This window comes from Ambystoma mexicanum, chromosome 8 (assembly GCF_040938575.1).
Source record: "Ambystoma mexicanum isolate Mex_15411 chromosome 8, UKY_AmexF1_1, whole genome shotgun sequence".
Taxonomy (NCBI): Eukaryota; Metazoa; Chordata; class Amphibia; order Caudata; family Ambystomatidae; genus Ambystoma; species Ambystoma mexicanum.
The window spans coordinates 387383855-387408701 of NC_090929.1; the positions used below are offsets into that span (position 1 = coordinate 387383855).

At 47.5% G+C, this 24847-nt stretch overlaps 1 protein-coding gene across 6 annotated transcripts in view; it reads right to left on the reverse strand.

Moving 5' to 3' along the window:
• ZNF618 (zinc finger protein 618) overlaps positions 1–24847 on the reverse strand; it is a 2057359-nt gene that overhangs the window by 15596 nt on the left and 2016916 nt on the right. For 5 of the 6 annotated variants that reach the window (XM_069609870.1, XM_069609868.1, XM_069609871.1 and 2 more), the window contains one exon: positions 8626–8727. The exons of the other annotated variant lie outside the window; for it this stretch is intronic. In XM_069609870.1, the coding sequence (XP_069465971.1) occupies positions 8626–8727 (102 nt within the window). The remainder of the gene's footprint in view (positions 1–8625; positions 8728–24847) is intronic. 6 annotated transcript variants of the gene reach the window in all.

Here is a 24847-nt window from a genome sequence, read left to right on the forward strand (position 1 = left end):
GTTGACAGCACCCATCTGTCTGATGTGATCCCTTCCCAAGCCTGGGTGAAGTTTGAAATGCGTCCCCCTACTGGGGTTGCGTGAGAAGGGACCCTGAACTGAGCGTCACAGCTTTGGTGGAGGCGTGCCGCCTCCCTTGCTGGGGCTGCCTCTGCCTTTACCACGACCTCTCCTATTACCTCTGCCGTAACCCTGGGTAGACTGTTGGTTGTTGTTCCACTGTGTACCCTGCCCCTGGGAATAGTTAGATCCTCTCTGGGAATTTTGACCGCGTGGGCGACGAAAATTACTATTCCCTCTCTGGTTAGGGGGTTTATTGGTTAACTGACCAAGGGATTTGAGTGTCTCATATTCGTCCTTGGCATTTTTCAGTGCGCCTTCGACCGCCTTACCAAACAACAGATCAGCTTCCACCGGTTTGTCTAACAATGATGCCTGTGTTTCTGCCTTAAAACCAGACTGCCGTAACCATGCATGTCTCTTGATAACAGTACCTTCTGCTATCAATCTGCCTGCGTTGTCCGCGGCGTCGAAGGTTGCTTTCAAAATGCAACCAGACACCGCTCTACCCTCTGCGGAAATTCAAGCTAATTGGCCCTTTAACGGTTCAGGAGCAGAGGCTATGAGAGCCGTGACTTCTTCCCACTGATGGCAGTTGTAGCTGGCCAACAGGGTGGTGGAGTTAGCAATCCTAGGCGGACGTTGAGGCTACCTTCCTGCCGAAACCGTATAGTTTTTTGCTCTCCTTGTCGGGAGGAACTTCTGACGAAGACAAGGGTGTCCCAGCCCTCTTACGAGTGTTGGTGACAACCAGGGAGTCTGGCTTCAGATGTCCTCTTATATAGAGAGGGTCAGACTGAGCTGCCCTGAAAAGTTTTTCAACCCTGGGATTGACTGCTCTGGTGAGGTTTGGGTTCACCAGGGACGGATCTATTCTCCGCTGAATGGATTTAAGGATAGGGATGGTCTGGGCAACAGGCCTCCTTTCTCCCACTAACTCTTCTGCGAAGTCCCTTTCCTCCTGTACACCGTGGGTGTCAATGTGGAAATGTTCGGCTGCGCGAGCGAGAAACTCATTTAGGAGGGGTTGGTTATCGACCGGGGAGTCGGTAACCGGGGCTTCGTTCTCTACCGGGGAATCTACTCTGTATGTTTCCGGGTCATCCTCTTCTTCCTCCTGGTCCTCATCATCCCCATAGTAGGCCGTCCCGGTTTGCTCTTCTATCAACCCAAAATCATGGTCTTCACAAAGGAATCCTCTCCTTGATACCGTGAGTATGGTCTTGCGTAAGGTTGTACCTCAAAGGGTTCGGACCCCATTGGAGTTTCAAACCGGGCCTTCTTACTCGGGGGGATAGGATCAGTAGAGCCTGAGGGTGTGGCCCCTTGTGGATCATACGAGAGGAAATGTTCTGGATTTTTATCATAAAAATCAGCCAAAGAAGACATTCTTGACATGACCCTATCTATGTCTTCACTGGACCATTTTTTGGAACTGGGAATGACTCTCTCAGCAAGTCTATGGGATTTATCTTGAGTAGCTTTGCTGGATGTGGACCTATCAGCAGACCTGGGCTTGTCTGTCTGTTTAGGGGGGGTGGAGTGTTTCACAGGTGTGGAAGAATGTACAGGTAGTTTCTTCTGCTGTTTTCCCCCCCTCCCCGTGCGTAGAAAAATGTTTTCCCTGTCCCTTAGTGGCTCCGGAGTTTTTCGACGCCTGGCGTCGAGGATCGGGAGAGGTGTCCCTGTCCTTCGAGCGTGGGGCCTCGCTGGCTTTAATTGCATGCTCCGACTCCTGGAGCGCGGCCTGGGGGTGGAAGTCGTCTTCGTCTTCCGACGATCGAACTTCTGTTAGCCTAGGGAGAGAGGCACTCTTGGCAAGAGTGGATGATTGCCTGGAGTCATGCGGCGATCTTGATCGAGAGCGCCCAGAGGACACCGAATCGGACTGTTCTGTCTGTGCCTCTTTCCGAGAACTCGACGTGTTCGAGTCTCGGTTGGACTTAGTGTGTTTAGTGTGTGTAGTATGTGAAGCGCTTGTGTTGCCGGGGGTCTTCCTCATAGCCGCCCTGCCGGACGACCTTCCGAGGTCGGGGACCTGCGCTCGGCTGTCTTTCAACGCCGTAATGCCCTCGCCGTCCGAAAGTACGGCGTCGCTGCCATCGCTGAAGGCGCCCTCCGCTGCCATGGCCGCCTGCCTGGCGTGGTGGGCCCAACGCTTCGTCGAACGGTCCTTAAGTGTCTTAGGTTTAAACCTACTACACGCTCTGCAGTTCGCTTCGGGGTGGTCCCTCGGCAAGCAGAGATTGCACGTGGCATGCCTGTCGACCCAAGGGTATTTGCGATTGCACTTGGGGCAGAATTGAAAAGGGGTACCCTCCATACGCACCTTGAGGCAGCGGGCAGTTAAGTGTAGGAAATGTATAAGGTGTACCTATATACCAAGAGTGTAGAGTATGTACCACCCCCCGCTCTCCCTACTTGCAGGGCCGAGGCCAGCGGCCTTCCGAGGCCCAAATCCGTCGTGCAGCAGCCGATGGTCGATTTCTTCTCCAGCCGGCGTCGAGTGTCGAAGTTCGACGTTGGGGTGGGAAAGGATGTCAATAGATTATTATTTTAAATTGTAGCAAAAGTATGGCTAAGGCCAGGGGACTCTGCAAAATGCTTCCGACCAGTATGGCGGAAAAAAGCAATCTGAGGATCCTAGACGCGTGAGGGATCTTGGGTACAGTGGAAGTCACACTAGGGATAGTATTACTGGCACGCCCTGTGTCGACGCCAATTTTCGAATTTCGAAAAACAAACTGTAATACTCCGCAGCTTCCACTAGATGTCGGCCTATGCACAGCATGTGATCTAAGCAGATTCCACAAGCCTCAGAAATATATATACAAAGATGATAGAAGACACTAAAATGCGTTCTCCCGAGAGCGCACTGGGAACACACATGGGAGGCGGTACCCAAACTCTCGAGAGCAATCCAGACTAGGGAAATGTGGACGAAGGTCCTAGTGCAATGGCACAAATGCTGGAGGGATTGCGGGGGATGGGGGATTGGAGACAAATCTGGTGGGACTGCCATGCAAATCAGCAGTTCTGGGGGTAAGTCAAAATTCAAATGCAGGAGATGTTCAAGGGAACAGGGGGACTGAGGGAAGAGGTGTGGATGTGTGGCCTATGGGACCCCTGAGAGAAACTAATGTCAAAAATGCAAAGACGGAACTTCATGGGACTCTTAATAGCGTCATGGCTGGCGTTAGCCCAAAAATGGAAACAGAAATCCCCACTGACAATATAAGAATGGCTACAGAGAGTGTGGACACACATTGCAATGGAAAGAATCACATACAATATCCAAGGGGAACGCCAAAAATTACAATCGGACTGGGGCACGGCCTTTACGTATCTACAGGAAAAACTACATGCAGCAATGGTGCCCGCACAAAATAAGGATTCTCAAGAGGCCACAGGGACAGAGACTGAAACACAGAAACAAGCTTAGCTACAGCTTCCAGAGAGGGTCAGAGGGGAGGAGAGGGGATATTGGGGATGTTTTGGTTAGTATGTTATGAGAAACTCTAATAAAAACACGTTTGAAAAAAAACCAAAACCAAAATTCCTCGTTCCAATCCTCCTTCACTTTTGTTTCCAGTTGGCTGACAGTATGTTCTGATGGCTTTCTGTGAAAGATTGTTCTCTGACATAACCAAAACTAGGTAGTTGGCCTTAACAAGTACCTATAGTGCACTCCTCTGAAGAACAAACTGCCTTCTCCAAATTTTGAGTAGCAGAGACCAGAATACACTCTTTAACCAACATAACATAAAAGATAACAGGCTTCAATTAGAGTGGAACAATAATTTTGTAATAATGTTGTAATCCTGTAAGCCTTAAAAAGGTCCTTATGTTATGGAGCCAAAATGGGACAAGATTGTAGTGAACTGGTGTAGTCTGGCCAAGGCACACAAAGACTGCTGAAGCGGCAGAATGTGGTGAAGGTGCAGAATTTGGCAGAGGTGAAATAAAGTTGTGGGGGGTGCAAACACTTAGTTGGGCCTAGGGCAGCAGAAAGCCTAAATACGCCACTGATTGCAAGATGGCAAGATACATGTACATTGCATCAAGTAATACTAGAGAATTGTGGAAGTTAATAAACGATGATGACCAAAACCAACAGTCAACCCAAATCAATCATGTATCAGAAGCTAAGTGGGTTAAACACTTTGGAGAGTTATTTCATAAACCAGAAGGAGGGGAAAGAATTGGTGTAGACACCTCTGATGGGGATACAACATTTGAAAAGGAAGAGCTGGTTTAGCTGAGTGGAAAGGCCAGTACTTCTCGGGCCCTGGGCCTGGACGGATTAACAAATGCTATGCTTAAAACACCCCCCAAAGAGTGGCTGATTTTGCAATGGAGCTATTTACAGAGGTGGTAAAAACCAAGACGATCCCCCCTTCTTGGAAAAAGGCAGTGGTGTTGCCTATTTTTAAGAAGGGAAACAGACTCGAGGCAAGAAACTATCGGCCAATCGCTTGTTGGATGTGCTGGGAAAAATCTTTGCAGCTGTATTATTACGAAGAGTACATGCCTTGGCAATAAAAGCAGGACGCATAGACGAAAGACAGGCAGGATTCACCAACGGTGTAGATTTCGCTCTGAATTTATTTCTGATTAATTTATTAAAAGCAAGGGCCCTGCGGGAGGGGAAGAAATTCTACCTCACATTTATTCATCTAGAGCAGGCCTTTGATGGAGTAAATTGGGAATTACTATGGAGCAAGTTAGCAAAATGGGGGTGCCCAAATGGCCTAATACGAGCTATGGAAGCATTATATGCAAATACATCAATCCAGATGAGACTAAGCCAGTCAGAGGCCACGACACAAGAAATTGGTACAGTATGAGGCCTAAAACGGGGATATGATACGATAGGTTATTTAAAACGTGCTTAATACCCAGAGGTTTCTAAGCGCGGACCAGGGGATCGAACCTGTGTTGTTCCGTGTCATCTTGCTTCCAAGGCGAGCATGTTGCCCTTGAGCTATCCTCCGGGGACAATGCCACCCGATGCCGACTTGCACCGCCACTATTTAGTTTATTTGTCTCTGATTTGAAAGAGACAATGAAAGAATCTAGCACTTTTTCACCAATTTCCACGGAAATTAGTAATGATGAAAGAGTATATAGATCAAAACGGCCTAAAAATAAATGCGGCAAAGACAGAGATCTTAGTCTTTAAACTGCATTGGGTAAAGAGGAAACTATCATTGAGATGGACACTAGGAGAAGCTATTATCCGCCCGCCAGAGTCATTAAAGTACTTGAGGAATTAATATGAACGACTGTGGAAATGACACTATGTGAATCAGGGAGCTTAAAACTAAGACAAAAAGCCCACACTAAATTTGGAAGATTCTCCATGGTTCTGTTAAAACCTTTTTATAAGCAAAAAGCGGCCCAAATAGTTTATTACGGAGCAGAGGCGTCGCTGGGCATACCCTGGGAGATGTGGGAATCACTAGAGGGAATTTTCTGGTGCAAGTGTTAAGATTGCCAAATTGTGTTCTGATAGCAGTTATTAGGTATGAGCTAGGGCTGGTGTCACTGTAGCTAGGGCTGGTGTCACTGTATGCGAGAGGGGTATGGTTAACATAATCACTTTCCAGGAAAATAATCTGCAAAGATAGCAAAATTCAATTTGAAATCTTGAAGGGATGTAGAGGAAAGGATGGAACATTAAGATTGTAGTGTAACGCATATGAGAATATCTTTAATAAATGAGGAGTGACAGAAGAACAATTGAAAGCTAACCCAGAATCTTTAAAAATAGTATTATGGGCAGATGATTGGAGAGAAATGTAGGAGAAAAAGAATAAGTATATTTTGTTTACACATTTAAGGGAGGATGTTAACATTTGAACAGGCTGCCAAAATACATGGAAATGTTTCAGTGTAGACATCATCTAGATCAGCTCATTCGCTTTGGCATGAACTTATTTCCCACCCAGGAAATATTGAGATATAGGAATGCAGGGAGGTACGACAATGGGTGTAAAGGTTATAAAGAAAAGAAATCAGGCGAATCACTGAAACAGTTAATCATGGGATGTCTAAGATTAAAGGAATGGAGTAATACATATTTATGCAAACTCAGATCGGAATGCCTATTAATGAAGGAAGAAACATTGTGGTAATAATTATGTGGGGGTGAACATTTTAGGATGACGTTTGCCCGAACAAGATTTCTGCAAGGTATCAGTTTCCTCTCTACCAAGGAAACAACATAAAATTAAATGAAAACAAAAACACACTAATCTAAAAGATAATCTTGTGGATGGAATAAATGTGAAGGAACTTTATGGGGTTTTAAAATGTACTGTTGAAGGAAAGTGTGGCTTTTGTTACTGAACTTGTAGTGTTTTAAACAAGTGAGTTCATGTGATAATGGAGGATGAAATTAATGTATTAAATGTTTGTAATAAACTGATTAATGAAACGTGTAAGAAATAATTACATGTATCTGGCATTGCCTATGGTGCAGGAAAATATTCTGGTATTAAAATGATTAGTTTAAGCATCAATTAAGATGTGTTTTTGTCCTAGCTAGTCAGTACTGGCACTGCTGTGCACTTGTGGTATCCTTTTCTAGCATGCTATACTTGCAGTCTACCATTTTAGCACCACAGTAGTTCAGTGTGGATTCTACAATCTTTTGGCAGCCACCATTCAAACATTGTCCTATATTTCTTGCAGTCTTGCTTTATACAATCTAAGGTCCCTTGTTGCATGTCATATGGTACAAGTGCAAAAAGTAAAAAGTATATAAATCGAAGATCTCAGGGTGGCTTTGTGTGGGAGAATATGAGCAAGATTACCTAGGTTCTTAGGCAAGATCTTTTCAGACACAAAGCTCTCTCAGAAAATAAAGGGATGGAAACCCCAGATCTCAAAAACATAACTCTCTTTGACCACCACTTTATGTCCTCCTCTAACCAAGATAATATTTGAAATAATCATTGAGAAGGGGACTACTGTCTTCTCATGATTAATTAAATGGTTCTGCTGAAGAAGAACCCAACCTCTCAGATTCCTAAATTAGTGTGGGTCTTACGTGTATGAATGGAGAAGCTGTACATAATACTTGAATACCAGAGGCGATACGGGTGGTTGAGATTTTGGTAGCCAACTAAGTAAAGATGTCCATAACTGGTTTATTCATAAACATGTACAATCTATGAACTAGCGAAAAGCTTTCAAGGTCTTGAGGAAAAGTAGGAGCTGGGCCCAAGTAAACAACAGCAGCGGCCGCTGGTTTGAGGAAACAGCTGAGAGAATACAACCCTCAAAAAGACCAGAGGAACCCAATGCTGGTTTAGCCTTTGAGACAGCATAACACATTCTCAACACTAAACTATCCTTTGTGGACAAACAGCTCAGATGCTTAGGGAAAGTCTATGAACTACATTGAGCAGTAGACTCCTGCAATCCCAGCCAGTGCTTCTGGTGAATTTCTGGACCCGAGAAAAAGGAGCATATCTGGACAATCCCAGATACCAGCATATTTAATTTCCACGGGAGGGCCCAATCTCAGACAAAACAGAAAAATTAAGGGCAGACCTTGTTATAAAATATTATGGGTAATTCAGCCAAACTATACTGGAATACAGGCTTGAAGCCATAGGACTACACCTTTGTGGCTGGGCACGTCAGAATCGAGACAAGTGTAAGATCTAAAAAACATTCTAGTAGAATGTTTGCTTGAACGGGACACCTGATAACTGAACAAATCCATCTCTGAATAAAAGAGTTTAGATCAGGGGTCTTCAAACTGTGGAGCTGTTTCTACTCAATGGGGGGCTCAGCATAAAACAGTTTGAATACTACTAGTTTAGATGGCAAGAATAGATAACTTGTGAAGAGTATCTATGAGAAGAGAGGTTTGTGCCTTCGATTTCCCAAGAAGGATGCCATAGCACTATCACAGATGGTGTTTTCCACAAAAAGACTAGTTTGTTTCTAAAACTATGAATGTTAAAAGTACAGGCACTCCAAGCAGTACTTGTGAGTCTAAAAACGTTGATCTGCATCATCAGCTAGCTGCTAACGATCAAAATTACCTGACATGAGGAGAAAAGCTCCTAATCAGAAAAAGATGCATAACAAAGTTTTAAACCATGCAGCAGGCAAGTGTGCACTCTGCCAACACCATTGGTTTCTGACAACAGGAGAGAAGTGACCAGAATCATAGGAAGCCTAAGGGTGAAAGGTAGGGAGCGGGATGCATGAGAGACATGACCAATCCTGTGCAAAGGTGCTCTGATCCCCTTTCGTACAATGAAAAACAAGACATCAGTAGAGGGGATGGCAACTAGGAGCAAGTCCTTTACAATTGCAGTTTTCCCAGTGATGGTTGGAAAAGTTCTTGCAAGTAAGACAATTAGTCCAATATATTTTTGAAATATTTTTCTACTCCATGAACTGGAAATTCTCTGCAGATGCCAATAATCATGCACTTCAAATGTGATTAGGAATGATGGAAATGTGGGAAATAACTTTCCTGGGGTCGGAGAAGAGGGCTTTATACATAGATGTATGATATATTAACTTAACAACTGTACATACTGTTATTGGTATAGTTTCTTTGGAGTGATGGTTTCCAATTTTCTTCCACAACTGATGGAGAGGATCGGGACTGATTAGAGGCAATATTGTTCTCGATGTCAGCTATAGAAAGAGAGAACAGCAATTCATTAAGAAAAAAAAGGTAAGTCAAAAGGAAGGGACACAACTGCACAAGAAGAGCAAGTTCATTATCTGCCAGTTTCATCCCTGGACTGTGATAGTCATTAAATAGCAGTATGTGAATTAAGTCTATAAGTTCATCAAAAAACTTAAAAGGTAAGAAGGAACGACCTCAGTCTTCATCATCCCCAGAAGATTTGCATTCATCATGCTTCGACCACACCATTTCTAAACTTCCATGTCCGTGGACGGAGAAAATAAGATTAGATCTCAAGGAGATGGTACATGGAAATCAATGGAGAGCAACAAGGTGGTGGCAACTCACTGATGTAGCAACTTCTATACTGTTATTCTTCAGACTACCCTATACCCAAAATGTGGAAAGTGAATATTTTCAGTGTCACGAAATGAGACAAAAATACATGTACTTTCAGGTGGGATTTGAGAGGTGTCTGAATAGCCCTAATGCAGATCCTTTAAACCCAATGCAGGCACGCCTCACCTTCAAGTCATTTGCAGATATTATCAGCAATGCTATTTTAAACTGGGAAAAGCTGCAGGGGTGATCAATGCTGAGGTAGGAATTCAAAATAGGAGTTCAGAAGTAACTATACTGAGAAAATGGGACATACAATTTTTGTTAATTTTACGTGTGTTACATAGATTTCATCTAATTGGTTAACTAGGTTTTCATGTTTAAAGGTCGTTTTTTGATTTGCTGGATTTGTATAATTTTCAGCTTCTCTTACTGGTCCTTCATTTCTTGCTTTCCTCTTACCCCATGAACCAGAGGGGGATTAATGGCAACGTCTCTATCAGCAAATCTGTTTCAGCTTTGTGATCATTTAGAAGTGGAGAAAATCTACATTGGAAATCTGTCAAGTTTGATTCATTGTATTATTGCGGAGCAGTGGCATTTAGCATCTAACCAGTGCATATTTTGTTCCTATTGTTAGCGGTTGAATACTCCAGTTCTACCATAAAATAAGTTGTGAAACAATTTGGTCGGAATGCATTTCTGTGTATGCCCCCATCTCTCAGAAGATCATCCAGGCCTGGCAGCCACAGACTACCCATAGCAAAGGAGTGGAGAGATAGGATGTGGTAAGAAAAGGGTTTCTGAACAGATACTTTAGTGTATGATTTCAGGGATTTTATACTGCGGAGAGCATGGAAGAGGACGATAAAGACAATCAGTCTTCTCTTTGTAGATTACTAAATAGCTTTTTTTTGGGGTGTACGGGTGCTGAAGGGAAGAGGATATAGACCATAGCATGGTGTTCAGTATTTATTTATTTTACACACGTAAGAGGTTCTTGCATTTCTTGAATTAATTTACTGCTTGCAAAGATAGCGCCTCATTACGAGTGTGGCAGCCCGGAACTAAGGGTGCCGGTAAGCTTACCAGCACCCCTATTTCTGGGCTGCCACACTACAAGTCTGCCTGCAGGGGCCGTCGCGCCCAGCAGGTCTGACCCTGCGGGGCGCAACGGCCTCGGTAGGCAGAGTTGTCACGGAAGCACCAGCACCATTAGCAACAGTGCTGTAGAACTCCATGGGAATGGGGACTTACCAAATCCGACGCCTGACTTCCTGCGCTGACAGGACTTGTAATGTCCCGGTGGCACCGGGAAGTCAGGCACCAGAAACAGTGTTTCGGGGTTACCGCCGACCTCTTAATGAGGCCCATGAACAGCAAAATGCATTTTTTGTTGTGAATAACTTATTTTCTTCGATTTGTTCTTCATTGACAATATAATCACTTACACAATTCACCCGTTGAAACAGCATTTTCTCAATGGTATTGGTGACAGCATTGTCCCTCAATGGTTAGGGAGTTTTCCGAATTCAAAGAGCACATGCTTAAGAGGACCATCTATGTTACAGGATTTTACTTTGATGCCGTCGCCTCCCAAAGAGTTTTAAAAACATGATGTTGATTGTTGTTGGTATTTTCATCAGGAATTAGTTTATGGACCAGGATTGTAGAATTAACTGCATATTTTTATATTGGTTTTGAGGTATCTGGACCAATGATTGCACAGGAGAGGTCAGGGGCCAAAAGACCACCAGGAACAGACTGTCTCCAACTAAGGTTGGCAGCCCCTAAGGTTTATATAAGAAAAGCAACAATTTCCAAAAGCAGTGCCGGCAGGCCTTTCTCGCTGCGACAGGATATTATTTAAGTGGCCTGGGATCCAAGAGAGAAAGAAGATAATGTGAGAGGTCAGCGGACCACTTTTGGATGATTGTTAAAAATATGCAATTTTATTAAATTATGAATGTTATTAAACGCCTCACTATCCCCTATTCCGAAAAGGATTTCCATCCCTATCACAACTAAATGGAAACACTAACACAGGATGTCTGGCCCTCACACGTAAACATCAAATGCACAAAGACAATCTACGGCAATTCAAATAACATCAACAATGATATTCACAGTTTCTTGATGACCTCTTAGTAAACTGGGTGAACTCCTTTAACAAGGAAATCTATGTAGGTAATACAGTCTCAATTCAGTTCTTGATGTTTCAATGTCACAGCAATGTTGTGTTAAGCAAATTTCCACCAACAGAAAAGCTTTTCTTCTTGGTAAAATATGTACTTTCCTTTTCCTCAAAATAGCATCAATGTTATTCCGTGCCACAATGCTTTGCCACCGCTTCCAGTAATTCCAGAAGAATTGACACAGTTCAAAAGAAATACAACTTCTGTAATTGGTAATGAAACACAGTTCTGGGTTAGCACTTTGTATGTCTCTCTTTACATGATTAGGCATCATCGTAGGTATCTTTGTCAGGATGACTTCACAGCACTTCTACTTTCACTGCCACTTCAACTTCTACAAGTTTATTGTGAGGGTCTTCTCCTTTGCCTCATTGTATTCTACTTCATTTATGCTACTGGAGTCCCGCATCTACTGACAACCAAATGCACCACCTCAGCTTCAGTACTTTGTGATACTACCACATCTTCAGAACTTTGTGACCCAAAACAGGTTTTGGTTCCGACAAGATTCACTTTAGGGTACATCAGCACCTTCAAGTAGACAAGGCACTCTTACCCTGAATATCCCTTTTCAAAGGGTTGCCTCTTTGCCACTCTGCAACCACCAACAACCTATAAAAGCCTTTGGAACACACTTGTCTCTTTCATCTACCGTCTTTGGTAATGTAGGTTGTATCAACTTCAAATAATAGTTATTGTGTTGCATCTGAAGCGGCTGATCCTCGCTCTCATTGTTGGTTCGTGCGAGAAACAATGCAGCTTGACGCTTATAGGTACTTTCCTCTAGCTTTCTGGAGCTTGAAGACGTAGTACCATCAAAGTGATATGGAGTGATACAGCACGGTTCTAACGTGAAGTGGCTAGTGGAGACCGACCTGTGGCCCGCTGAGGGGCCTGAGGGCTTGCTGAGGCGCATTTCGTTCATCCAGGGTCCACCCTGACGCATTTAGGTGGCGCAGAAGCTTGGGTCTGTCACTGGTGGGCTTAAAGTGGGTGAGTCAATTGGATGTTCGTTGTTGGAGACATTGGCCGTACAGGCTTATTAAGGCAATTGTCTTCTTCCAGTTCCTCTAGTACACCCTTCTGCACTGCGCTTAGATGTACATTTTGTTGCAGTTGCCCCCGCCCCCCAAACTCACCCCTAAACAGATTGGGAGATCAGAACACTTTGCAGGGTTACCTGCCAACCAGCCTGTCTTGACAGTTCAGGGGCCTAAAGTTTATAGTTACATCTTTGGAGCCTGGCCTGACTCTTGTTTGTTCTGTCTATTTCTGTATATGTTTACGCTTGGCTTTCATTGGCTTAGACTGCTCTGCCAAGTTGTGTGCCACTGTTTGTTTGGGTGGTGGAACCCCTGGAGGCCGGTGAATTGTTAATACTGTTTCTAGCTAAAATGGCTTTATATCAATTAATCAAACTGACTCACGTGTTTTGAAGTAGTACCGTTTGGTCCTAACACAAATATGACTCATGACTCAATGCTGTTTTCTGGTTCACCCAGAGCAAGACGCCAAGTTTGGCATCAGGACAACTCAAAAATAAAATGTCTGCTTATTTGCAGTCAGTAATTAACTGTGATGCCTCTTCTGGAGCCCCAAAACACAGAGCTAAAGGATGCCGACAGAAGGCAAAAACATTCAGAGCAAGGCACTGAGTGTGGGGGGCTTCTAATGATCCATAGATACTCATAGGTAATGTCTTAGATATAGGAGCTGCCAGGTTTAGGAGCCTTGATTTAACTGATGCAGAAATGTTGGAGGGTGATTTATGCTCCCTAACTGAGAAGGAAGTGTTAGACTCAGCACATACAGGATGTGACTAGGATGCACTTTCTAGAGTTGACAAGAGTCTATCTTCTTGTGGGGTGCTGAGAGAGAAGCTGGACCGAACCTTAAAAATGGTGCTCATCCACACCCAGGTGCAGACACTGCTACCTTCTTTACAGACTTCGCCTAAAATAGAAATAACAACCATGTTATAGGGCCTCTCACCATTCTTCTATAATACAAAACCCAGAACAGATGTCTGTCCCCCCCCCTAGCAGCCCACCTGATCAGAGATATTGCTTTTATTAAAGAAAAACTTGATTCTAAATCAAAATCTACAAAACCTGAACTGTTGGGCAAGGTGCCTGTCCATAAAGCGACACGTCATAAAAGTCAACCATGACAAGAACAAAAGGGACCCCCCTCCAGGCATATTAGACGATGAAGCAAAGATTGAAGTGAGACCTATAGAGTATAGATCATCCTCTAACATCGATCCGTACTTATCTCCACCACCACCGTTGGATGTGAAAGATCTCACGTCTTCTTCCTTTAAGGCACATTTATCTGCCTCGTCCTGATCATCCCTTGATGACTCAATTTTTTCGCCAGAGAATACTTTGGGTTCAGCAAATCCCCTGAACTCCACAGCCTTCCAAACCCACTCTAACGTCATGGCAGCTTTAACCCGATACCGTAGATTTCACCTAATCCAATTTCACCTTCTCAGAAATCACCACACTTTGTTTTTCTTCGAATTTGTTAGGTAAGTAGGTACATATAAAAACATAGATGTGAGTGGGTTAAGGGTATAGGATAAGGTAGGGGGGAGTGGGGCGGGGACGGGGGGGGGTCTGCCGTTAGTGCTGCGTGAAGGCACCGTCATCACATGATGACGGTACTAGGGCGGTGCCCCTCGGGAGTAACCCTGGCAAAAGAAACTTGCGGTCCCTCAGCACTGAACCCGGAAGGATCCGGAGACCTCTCGGCCGTGAGGCCGGTAGCTGTACTAGCCTTGGTACGTGTGCTGGTGCTAGAACCCAACTGGTCCCTCCTGTTCGGGCGCTTCCTTGGGAAGGAGTCGCCCTTACGGGGTGCGATGCTGAATAGAGGCCTTTCCTTCAGCCTCGAACAATGTTTGACGAAGTCCTTTAGGTCCTCCGCAGGTGACTTCTGGAAGAGCTCCCTCCACCTAGCTAGCCTGGTCATCAGTGCACGTGGAGTCAGTGCGTCGCACACTGAACAACCTTCCCAGTTTTGGTTGAGGCCAAGGCAGGGGAGGCAAAGGGCATGGGGGTCTGATGTAGGGAAGAGCCCCTCGCAGGCTGCACACCTGCTGAAGTCGACATGCGCTGGAGGACCAAGAACCTAATTGAAAAGAAAATGACCAAGAGAAGAATGTCCAGGAAAGAGCGCGTGGTATTACATGGCCGAAGCCAAATCCAGGAGTGCTCGTGAATTCGGACCGTTCCCATCGAAGCAGAAAAGGGGACTGAGGAGTGGCACAGGTGGGCAGAGTCAGGCGAGCGCATGCTCCCAGGGCCGTGCCCCACGCGCCTCTAACTTTAAAGGGAAAGAAGATTTTTATGGTAAAAAAGGTACCGTCGCCCTATGTGCTGATACCCACCCAGTAGTCGTTAAACAGCATTTACTCATTCCTAGTTCCAGAGTGTTTAGAGGACTGTGGCGGCAGGCAGGCAGTCATCTGGCCTAAGTATTTTTTTTAAACAATTTTTATTAACTTTTACAACAACCAATCAACAAAAAACAAACCCAGCATTGCATGTCGCATAACTTCAAGCATCATATACAGTATCGTAAGATGTCTACTGCCTCCCCATTACCTCCCCCCTAACTCGAGCCTCCTACACTTCGCCCTCTGTCGTTGTTTCCTCTGGGGGTACCTCCCCCTCTGTATTCCTGGAGGAATCATGTTCACTTAGGCAGGCCTGGGTGGACCCAGACAGTGTGGCCACTAAGTGTCTCCAGGCCATCAGTGTTTCCGCTTCCTCACCCCCACCCCCCCCATTGGCCGCTTCATTCCACACCGCCGTTTCCACTGCTGCCCATTTCTGGAGATCATGCCACCAAACCTCTACCTTTGGCCCATTGTTTGCTTTCCAACCCATGTCAATTCTGCGCTTGGCAAGTATATAGGCCAAGTCCTTGAGTTCACTCACGTGTTTCAGTTTGCGCGGTCTAGAAAAAACCCCTACCATGCATGCCCACACAGATTCCACATCTAGCGTGACACCCTTTCTCGGTTAAGTGGTGGGCTACTTCTCCCCAGAATTTTCCAATTTCCGGGCATTCCCAGAACACATGCATCATCCCTGCGTTCACTTCCCCACATTTGGGACATGTTTGTATTTTTGCGTTCTTGAATCGAGAAATCCTCAGGGGGGGTCATGTACGCTCTATGGGTAACATATAGCTGGATGTGTTGCAGCCTCGCATTCCTAGACACTTTTTTATGTTATCTCTGAACCCTCTCCCACAACCCATCATTCATGGGTTCCCCGGCTTGCTCTTCCCAGTCCCGTCTCAACTGGGTCAACTCCTTTCCCACCCTGGTTCATAGATTCGAGAGACCTCGTGCCCCTCCCTCTGAGATATCATAAATTGTTTCTATGGCCGTGTCGGGTTGATCTTCCAGCACTATTTCGGATCATGTCTCTTTCACCCACCGTACCAATCTGATGCAAGTAATATACTGCCCTAAGTGTAGAGCAGTTTCTTTTACAAGTACGTTAAATTCCATTACCTTCCCATCTTGCCCTACATCTCCCATCGTTGCAATACCCACCGGTTCCCAATGCGTACGAATCATCTTCCTCAGTTGTTCGTCCACTCCGGTCAATGCCACTAGCGGCACTTGCGGAGAACACAGGGTCGGGTTCTCCATGGTCTGCCAAGCCTTACGCCACAGCTTCCATCCCAGTTCTAACATTCTCGTGCACCCTTTTAGCTCTGGTTTTGGCAGCCATATCCATTCTTTCAAAAAGAACGGAACACGTTCAGACCTCAACAGTCTGGACTCCGATGTTGAGTCTTCCGTTAACCACTTAGCCACATATTGTAATTGGCTGGCCAGATAATCGACCTCAAAGTTGGGCAATTGTAAGCCCCCTTTATCATACATGTTCTGCAGTTTCCACAGGGCTATTCTATTCCTGGTATTGTGCCATATTAACCCTCTACATATGCTCTGAAGTTTCAACAAAGAATCACTTGGGTATCATGTATGGTATATTCCCAAAAAAGTCTAGCAACTTCGGCAATACTACCATCTTCAACAGTGCCACCCTCCCTACCATGGCCAAAGGGAGCTTAGCCCAGAATCTCATGTTATTCTCAATGCTTGCCACTGCCTTCTCTGTGTTATGTTTATATTCAGCCTCTACCGTGTGATAGATATCAATCCCCAGGTATCTAAAGGTTCTAGTCTCCCAAGGTACTTGTAATACTGGTACGTTTTCTCGCGGAATCCATTTATATCTCCCCAAGGGGAATATACAAGACTGCTTAGGGTTAACTGTAATGCCAGAGAGCAATGCAAATCACTCTATTACTTCCAAGATATATGTCAGGTTTTCCTCCGGATACCTCAAGTATAACAGCATATCATTGGCATACATTGGGCCTCATTACAAGTCTGGCAGTAACCGTGCCAGAAATTCCGGTCGGTTACCGCCGGACTCGTATTACCATTCCGCCTCCGTGATTGCCAGAATCACTGGGCCATTACAACCCCGGTGACCCGGTAATTCCGGAGGCGGAATTCTGTTAATCCCCATTCCCATGGAGTCCTATAGGACTCCATGGGAATGGGGAAGTGGAAACACCGGCACCATGCTGTAATGGTGCCGGTTTTTCCATGTCCGCCTGCAGGCAGGTGGTGTTAAACCCGCCAGGTCAGACCTGGCGGGAGTGACACCTCCCGCCTGCAGGACTCTTAATCAGCCGGTCCGGAAAGACCGGTGGTGGCGGATTTACCACCACTGTTCTTTCCGGACTGGCTGACTTGTAATGAGGCCCATTGATATTAAATGTGGCCCTCCTTTTGTGTAGATCCCCATCTCCTCATATTGTTGCCTCAGATATATCGCTAAGGGTTCTAGTGCGAGGATAAACAGCATCGGGGACCAAGGGCATCCCTGTCTGGTACCCCTACTGAGTTGCCACCTCTCTGAAATGATTGCTCCCATCTTGACTCTGGATAATGGCGTACTGTTCAGTAGTTTCACCCACTTCAGGAACCCGGGCCCTATTCCATATTCTTTTAGGGCTGCCATCAGCCAAGGCCATTTGACAGAATCGAAGGCTTTCACTGCATCTAATGAAACTATTGCAACTCCCTGCGAGTCCCCTTCTGTTTGGTCTATGACACGGTGGAGTCTTCTGAGATTGTCGGATACGCTTCTGTGCAGAACATATCCGGTCTGGTCAGGATGTATAAGTTTGTTAATAATCTGTCTCAGTCTATTTGCCAACACAGCCATGAGTATCTTGCTGTCCTGGTTCAGCATGGATAGCGGTCTATACGACCCGCAGTCCATGCTCGGCTTGTTAGTTTTAAGAAGCAGAATAATAGTTGCCTCTCTCACGGATTCCGGCAGTATCCCTATTTCTAGCGATTCATTCAACATTGCCAGTAGCGGGGGGAGCACTTCCATCTTATACGTTTTGTAGAACTCACTGGGGAGTCCGTCCGTCCCCAGGGCCTTACTAGTAGGTAATAGCTTAATCACTGCTTCTAGTTCCTCCAATGTGATTGGGGCATCTAGGTTCTCTCTCTCATCAGTACCCAGTTTAGGTAAGCCAATATCCTCTAATGTTTCCATCATCTCGCTCCATTCACCCTCTTCAACGTCTCCATACAATTGTTGTTAGAACTCACGGAACCCACTGTTCGCGCCCTCTTGGGTATCAAGTATTTGTCCATCTTCCCCTTTTATTGCTCTGATCGTTGGTCTGGGTGTCTCATTTTTGTACAACCGTGCTAGCAACCTCCCTGGTTTGTCCCCGCCTGCATGCTGCCTATGTATTTCTTGTAATTTAAGTTGCATAATCTCTCCCAGTGCCCTCTACACACTTGCTGTAATTGGTTTATGGTTTCAGTATCCTCAGGGGAGTTATCTCCTCTACACATAATTGCCTCTAATTTCGCCTTTGCCTTTTGCAAATCCTGCATTATGAACTCTTTGCAACCCTTTGGATTTAGATATAGCTACTCCCCTCACCACCTTAAATGCCTCCCATAGAGTGCCAGCCGATTCAAAGCTTCCAGTGTTATTTTCTAAGTATTCTACAATTTCCTTTCCCAGGCCCCACCTGAACACTGTCTTTCAACGCTTCGGCTCTAAGCTGCCACGTTGGGATCCTAGCTCTAGGAGGCGAGTATTGCTGTTTTAAGATCAGTGGCGAGTGGTCTGAGAGGACCCTCGCTTTGCATTCCAACCGCACTAGCTCCCCTGTCAGCTCCGGAGTGGCAAACATATAGTCTAGCCGTGTGTACAAGTTTTGTGGGGCCGAGTAATGAGAATAATGTCTCATGTGAATGGTGTAGCCTCCATATTTCTTCTAAATGAAAGTCTCCCAAAAGGGTCCTCAAGGTTTTGGCTGCAGGGGTAGGTTTGTCTAACTTCCTGTCTGATCTGTCCACCCTGGGGTCCAGTGTGCAATTAAAGTTACCTCCCCATATCACTGCACCCCCAAGGTACGAGGCTAACTTTACTATATAAGGTCTTGAAATAGGCCACAGTATCTTAGTTCAGGGCATATGTATTAATGATACACAACTCTCTATTTTCTATCAATCCCCGTATCATCACTATCCTCCCATCTGACTCCACAGTGGACTGTAATAACTGAAAGGGGACATGTGGTGCTATCCAAGTAATCAAGCCTCGGGCGTATGCAGAATATGGTGCCCCTATGGTGGTCCCCTTCTATTTCTTCCTTATCACATCCTGTTTTTCTTTTGTGAGGCAAGTTTCTTGTAACAGGGCGATATCTATTCTCTGCCTCCTTAGATACATCATGATCTTATTCCTCTTCAAGTAACTATTGAGCCCCCTGACATTCCAAGTTGCTATCTTAAGGTCTCCCATCTCTCATCCATACCCTGTCCCGCCTCTGTCCTCCCTTGTCTTCTGAACCATGCGCAGTAGCACGTTCCATAACTAATACCACTGCAAACCCTCCCAACTCCCTTCCCACCCCCCACTCTACCCGTCCCCAACTGTTGCCCAGCTCATTTGGCCTAAGTATTAACATTTTTCTAAGGAACTAGGTTAGTGGTAAACACAAGTCGGCAAGGGGGAGAGGGGACTTTGGATTACTATTTGCAAAACGTGGCAGGGCAATTAGAAGAGCAAATTAGGTCAATAATTAGGTCAATAGAAGAACAAGTTACTTTCTTACCTGGTAACGTTCTTTCGATGGGATGGTCCGACGACGTATTCCATATCTATGACAGGTAATCACCACAGCTGTGCTGCTTCAGAAACTTTTTTCGGCGTCTGCGTCCTGCGTCGATGACGTCGATGCGCCGTCATCGAGGACCTCCTCCGACGTCCAACGTCATCCGATGCGATAAGTAGGACGCACGACGCCCGTAGCCTCAGTTGTAGTTTTTTCCCCCAGAACGTGTGACATTAGTCTACTGCCAGTCAGACACAAAGCCTTGCGGAACGTAAGCTGCAATCACAAAAGAAATTCTGCAGCGGGGAAGGTAGGGAGGGAGCGATATGGAATACGTCGTCGGACCATCCCATCGAAAGAACGTTACCAGGTAAGAAAGTAACTTGTTCTTCGAGGGGATTGGGTCCTCCGACGTATTCCATATCTATGACAGACTCCCAAAGCAGTACCAGAGCAAGGAGGAGGGAAAGAATTTAGAATCAAAATTTAGAATTGCCAATCAAATAGCAGAGCAAAGGACCGCCTTGCCAAAGGCCAGATCCTGTCCTCGGATGGAATCGAGGGAATAGTGACGTACAAATGTATGTACTGAAGCCCAGGTGGCTGCATCACAGATGTTGCGAATAGGAACACCCCTCTGCAGGGCAGTGGATGCAGCCATACCCCTGGTAGAATGGGCCCGCAAGCCGGTAACACTCCGAAATGGCCAAAATAATCCAGCGAGACAAAGTCTGTTTCGTCACAGCTCGTCCCAAACGCTTTCCAGCGTAACCAATAAAAGAGTTGATCGTCCACTCTGACCCGGGACATGCGTGAAACATAAAAGCTTAAAGCTCTCCTAGGATCAAGCCTATGGAGCCTCTCCTCTTCCTTACCAGGATGTGGAGGAGGATAGAACGCCGGAAGAACAACCTTCTGGCTCAAATGAAATTCCAAAACCACCTTCGGAAGAAAAGAAGGATGAACTTTAAGGACAACCCTGTCCTTGTGAAATACAGTGAAGGGTGGCTTAACTGAAAGTGCCTGTAACTCACTCACTCTGCGAGCGGAAGTAACCGCAACTAAAAACACAGTTTTCAGAGTTAACAGTCTCAAAGGGCAAGAATGTAAAGGCTCAAACGGAGCACCCATAAGAAACTTAAGAACAAGGTTTAAATCCCAACTGGGCACCAGGAAAGGTGACGGAGGGAACACATTAGTGAGCCCTTCCAGAAACTGTGAAATTAAAGGGATTTTAAAGTAGGAACACTCTTCAGACGAGCGCTTAAAGATGGACAGCGCCACCAGGTAACCTTTAATGGTACCCACTTGCAAGCCCCTGTGGGCCAAAGAAAGTAAAAAGGACAGAACCATGGGGATGTCACATGCAAAAGGATCCACATTCTGAACTCTGCACCAGTCGCAGAACTTACGCCAACGGCAATGGTACAGAGACTTTGTTGCTGGCCGTCGGGCCGAGAGCAACACCTCCATCACGTCTTCAGGGAGGTCCCAATCCTTATACCTCAACCTTTCAGAAGCCAAGCGTGAAGGTTGAGGGATCTGACCTCTGGATGGAGAACCTGACCCCCCCCTCCCGTGAGAGCAGATTGTCTCGGTAGGGAAGACGACGTGGAGGACAGATGGACAAGTCGAGAAGGTCCGGGTACCACGTTCTCCGAGCCCACGCCGGAGCAATGAGGATCATCCGGGAACCGAACTTCCGTAACCTCCGCAGCACTTGTGGGATGACGGGGACTGGAGGAAACGCGTACAGGAGTGGAAATGACCACTCCACCACGAATGCGTCTCCTAAGGCTCCTTTTGGAGGAAATTCCCGCGAGCAGAACCTCTCGCACTTCCGGTTGACACTGGAGGCGAAGAGATCCACTTGAGGGGTCCCCCAAAGGGCGAAGATCTCCAGGAGAATCTCCTGAGCCAACTCCCACTCGTGAGAGATCGTGCTCTGCCTGCTCAGAGCGTCCGCCATCACGTTTTCGTCTCCGGCCAGATGAACTGCAAGATCGAAACTTCCTGCTGGATGGCCCAGAACTCGAGCTGCATCGCCTCCCTGCACAGAGGAAGTGACCCTGTCCCCCCCCCCTTTTTGTTGAGGTAGTGCATGGCCACTGTGTTGTCCGTCAGGATCAGGACATTCTTTCCTCGCACAGTCGGCAGAAAAGCCTTCAGGGCTAGCCTGACGGCCCTCAGCTCCAACAGATTGATATGGAGTCTGGACTCCGACGGAGACCAACGACCGCTGATTGTCAGCTCGTTGGCATGAGCTCCCCATTCCGTGAGGGATGCATCCGTCACGATCGTCACCTCTGGCCAGGGAAGCCAAAACGGAGTCCCCTTCATCAAGTTGCCTTCAACAGCCCACCACAGAAGGTCCTGGGCAACCGAGGGCGGCACCTGAACCGGGTCCGACATCCTGCCGGAGGACTGCGACCATTGCATCTTGAGTGCCCACTGCAAAGATCTCATCCGCAGGCGAGCCTCTGGCACCAGAAGAATGCAGGATGCCATGAGGCCGAGCAACCTCAAGAACTCGAACGCTGGGAGCGTCTGGGTATGCTGAAACTTGTGTTCCATCTGCTGAATGTGAAGAGCCCTCACCTGGGGAGGAAAACACTGCCCCAGGGAAGTGTCGAGCACTGCTCCGATGTACTGGAGCCGCTGTGTTGGCGTCAAATGGGACTTCTTTAAATTGAGGGAGAAGCCCAACCTGTGAAGGGAGTGGCAGGTGATGGACAGATGATCCAGGACTTGCTCGGGAGAGCTCCCCCTGATCAACCAATCGTCCAGGTAGGGGTAGACGTGAATCCCCCCTTGCCTGAGATGCGCTGCCACCACCACCATGAGCTTGGTGAAAACCCTTGGGGCGGAGGTCAATCCGAACGGCAGGACCCGAAACTGAAAGTGCGAGTCGTCAACCGCAAACCTCAGGTTTCTTGTGCTTGGGATGGATCGGCACATGGAAGTAAGCATCCTTGAGGTCGAGAGACACCAACCAGTCCTGAAGCTGAAGGGCCTGGAGGACTTGAGAGAGAGTAACCATCTTGAACTTGTCCTTCCTGAGGAGTTTGTTCAAACCGCGCAAGTCCATGATGGGTCTCAATCCCCCGTCTTTCTTCGAAATCAAAAAATAAGGGGAATACCATCCCTTGTTCCTCTCTGCTACAGGCACCAGTTTTATGGTGCTTTTCTCCAGCAGGGCTTGCATTTCCTGCGCAAGGAGCGGATCCGGACTCTTCAAAGAGAGGTTCCCTGGTGGATTGTCGTGAGGCCTCTGCCGAAAGGGAAGACAGTAGCCGTGGGTTATGATCTCCAGAACCCACACATCTGAAGTAATGGCACACCACTCTACAAGATGCTGTGCCAGCCTTCCCCCCCCCCAACCGGCGAACCATGGGACATGGCCTCATGACTGAGTGGTAGCTGCTGCAGCGTTACCTGAGGGTAAAGAGGCAACTGCCCGAGCGGCCTTGGCACCACGGGTACCCTGTCGTCCACCTCTGGTACCCCTGCGTTGGCCTCTTTGACTGCTAGCTCCCCTCGCTTTACTGAAGGACGAGTAATAGCGAAAGGAACCACCCCTCCATTGCTGTCCCCTAGGACGAAAAGGCGGAGGTTGGCGAACTGCAGCGCCCAACGACTTTGCTGCAGCTTTGGAGGTCTGCAACCTCTCAAGGCTCTTGTCAGCCTTGCTGCCAAAAAGGTGTTCACCGTCAAAGGGCATGTTGAGGAGCCGGGACTGCACATCAGGAGCAAACCCCGACTTCCGCAACCACGCAAAACTGCGTATCACGGTGCTCGCCGCCATGGACCTGCTGACGCATTTAGGCATGTCCAAACCCGACTGAACGGACTCACACATGGCATCCTTACCATCCTGGACCATAGCAAGGAAACCATCCCGTTTGTCCCCTTCGGGAATATGTTCAGCCGCTAACGCAACACAGTTCCACAGAGTGTGTGCGAAACGAGACAAGGCACATATGGAGTTGGCCGCCTGAAGCGCCATACCACCCGAAGAAAACACTTTCTTCGCCCAGCCATCAAAACGTTTGTCGTCCCTATCAGGAGGTATTGTAGGGTACGACGCCTGCTTTGCCGGGGCCGTGGCCGCCTGCACCACCAAACTCTCCGGAGTGGGGTGCCTGGTCAAGTAGCAGGGGTCGCTACTGGCTGGACGGTATTTTCGCGACAAGGACCTGCCCACTGCCAGGAGACTCTCCGGAGCAGTCCAAGCCGCTGCCACCCTTCTCTGTAGAGCCATATGAAACGGCAGTAACGGGTCAGTTGGGGGACCAACATCAAGGATGTCCGTGAGATCATCCTGCACAAACTCCTCTGGGGGAGCAGACCATCCCAAGTACTCTGAGACCCTAGCCATAAGGCGCCGGTACGAGGAATCGGCATGAGAGCCAGGCTCAGGCCTACAAAACTCCACCTCCGGAGAGGTGTCCAGTCCACTGGCATCATGCAGTGACTGCCTCAAATCGTCAAATTGGCTATGGCCCGAGACCATCTCATCTGGAACCTGACTAGGAACCAGGCCATCAGAATCCTCATCCACCTCCGAAATATATTCCGGGTGGTGAAAAGAAGGCACCCGAGAGTGCTTGCTCTTAACCAGAGCCTTTCTAGGGGGTTCCCCCGTGCCACGGGTTACCTCCGACACCCCGGCCTCGAAAGGCGTCGAGGGCGTCGAGTGAATCGGCACCAGCGTCGAGAGAACAGGCATCGGCGCTGAGAGGATCGGCGTCGAGTAAATCGGCGTCGACGTCAGATGCAGCACCGCCAGCATCGACGGCGTCGACACAGTCCTCGAAGCCGGAGCTCCGAGCGTGTCCTTCGACGACCTGAGCGTCAACGGCTTCGACGACTTCCTCAGAGCCGGAGCCTCGAGAAAGCCCGTCGACGCCCTCAACGCCTCAGGCGTCGATGTCTTCCTCGAAGACATCACAGGTGCACACGGTCTCGAACGCGTCGAGGACCGGGACCTTGTCCGAACGGGACCTCTCCCGTGACTCGTGCCGACCACTCTTGCGAGCGGTGTCTCTCGACCTCTCACGGCCGACCCCACTCGGGGGCGTGGACGGTTTAGTACCCTGCGACTTGAGAATCGCCAGCATTTTCTTTCCGAAGGAAGCCCATTCCTCTGGCGTCGCACGGCTGGTGGGGTAAGCGACGTGCCGGGCAGAGTCCTCAGAAGAGGACCTGGAAGACGACCGCTGTCGGCGCTTCCGAGAATGCCCCGAAGAGGCCGAGGAGTGGCGAGACCGACTCCTAGAAGGAGACCCACGAGACTTCCGACGACGACGCGAAGAGTCACCTCTCGAATCATCCGTCGAAAGCCCTGCAGACTTCCGACTTCCGGGGCTTGGACACCCTACCTACCGACAACAACTTC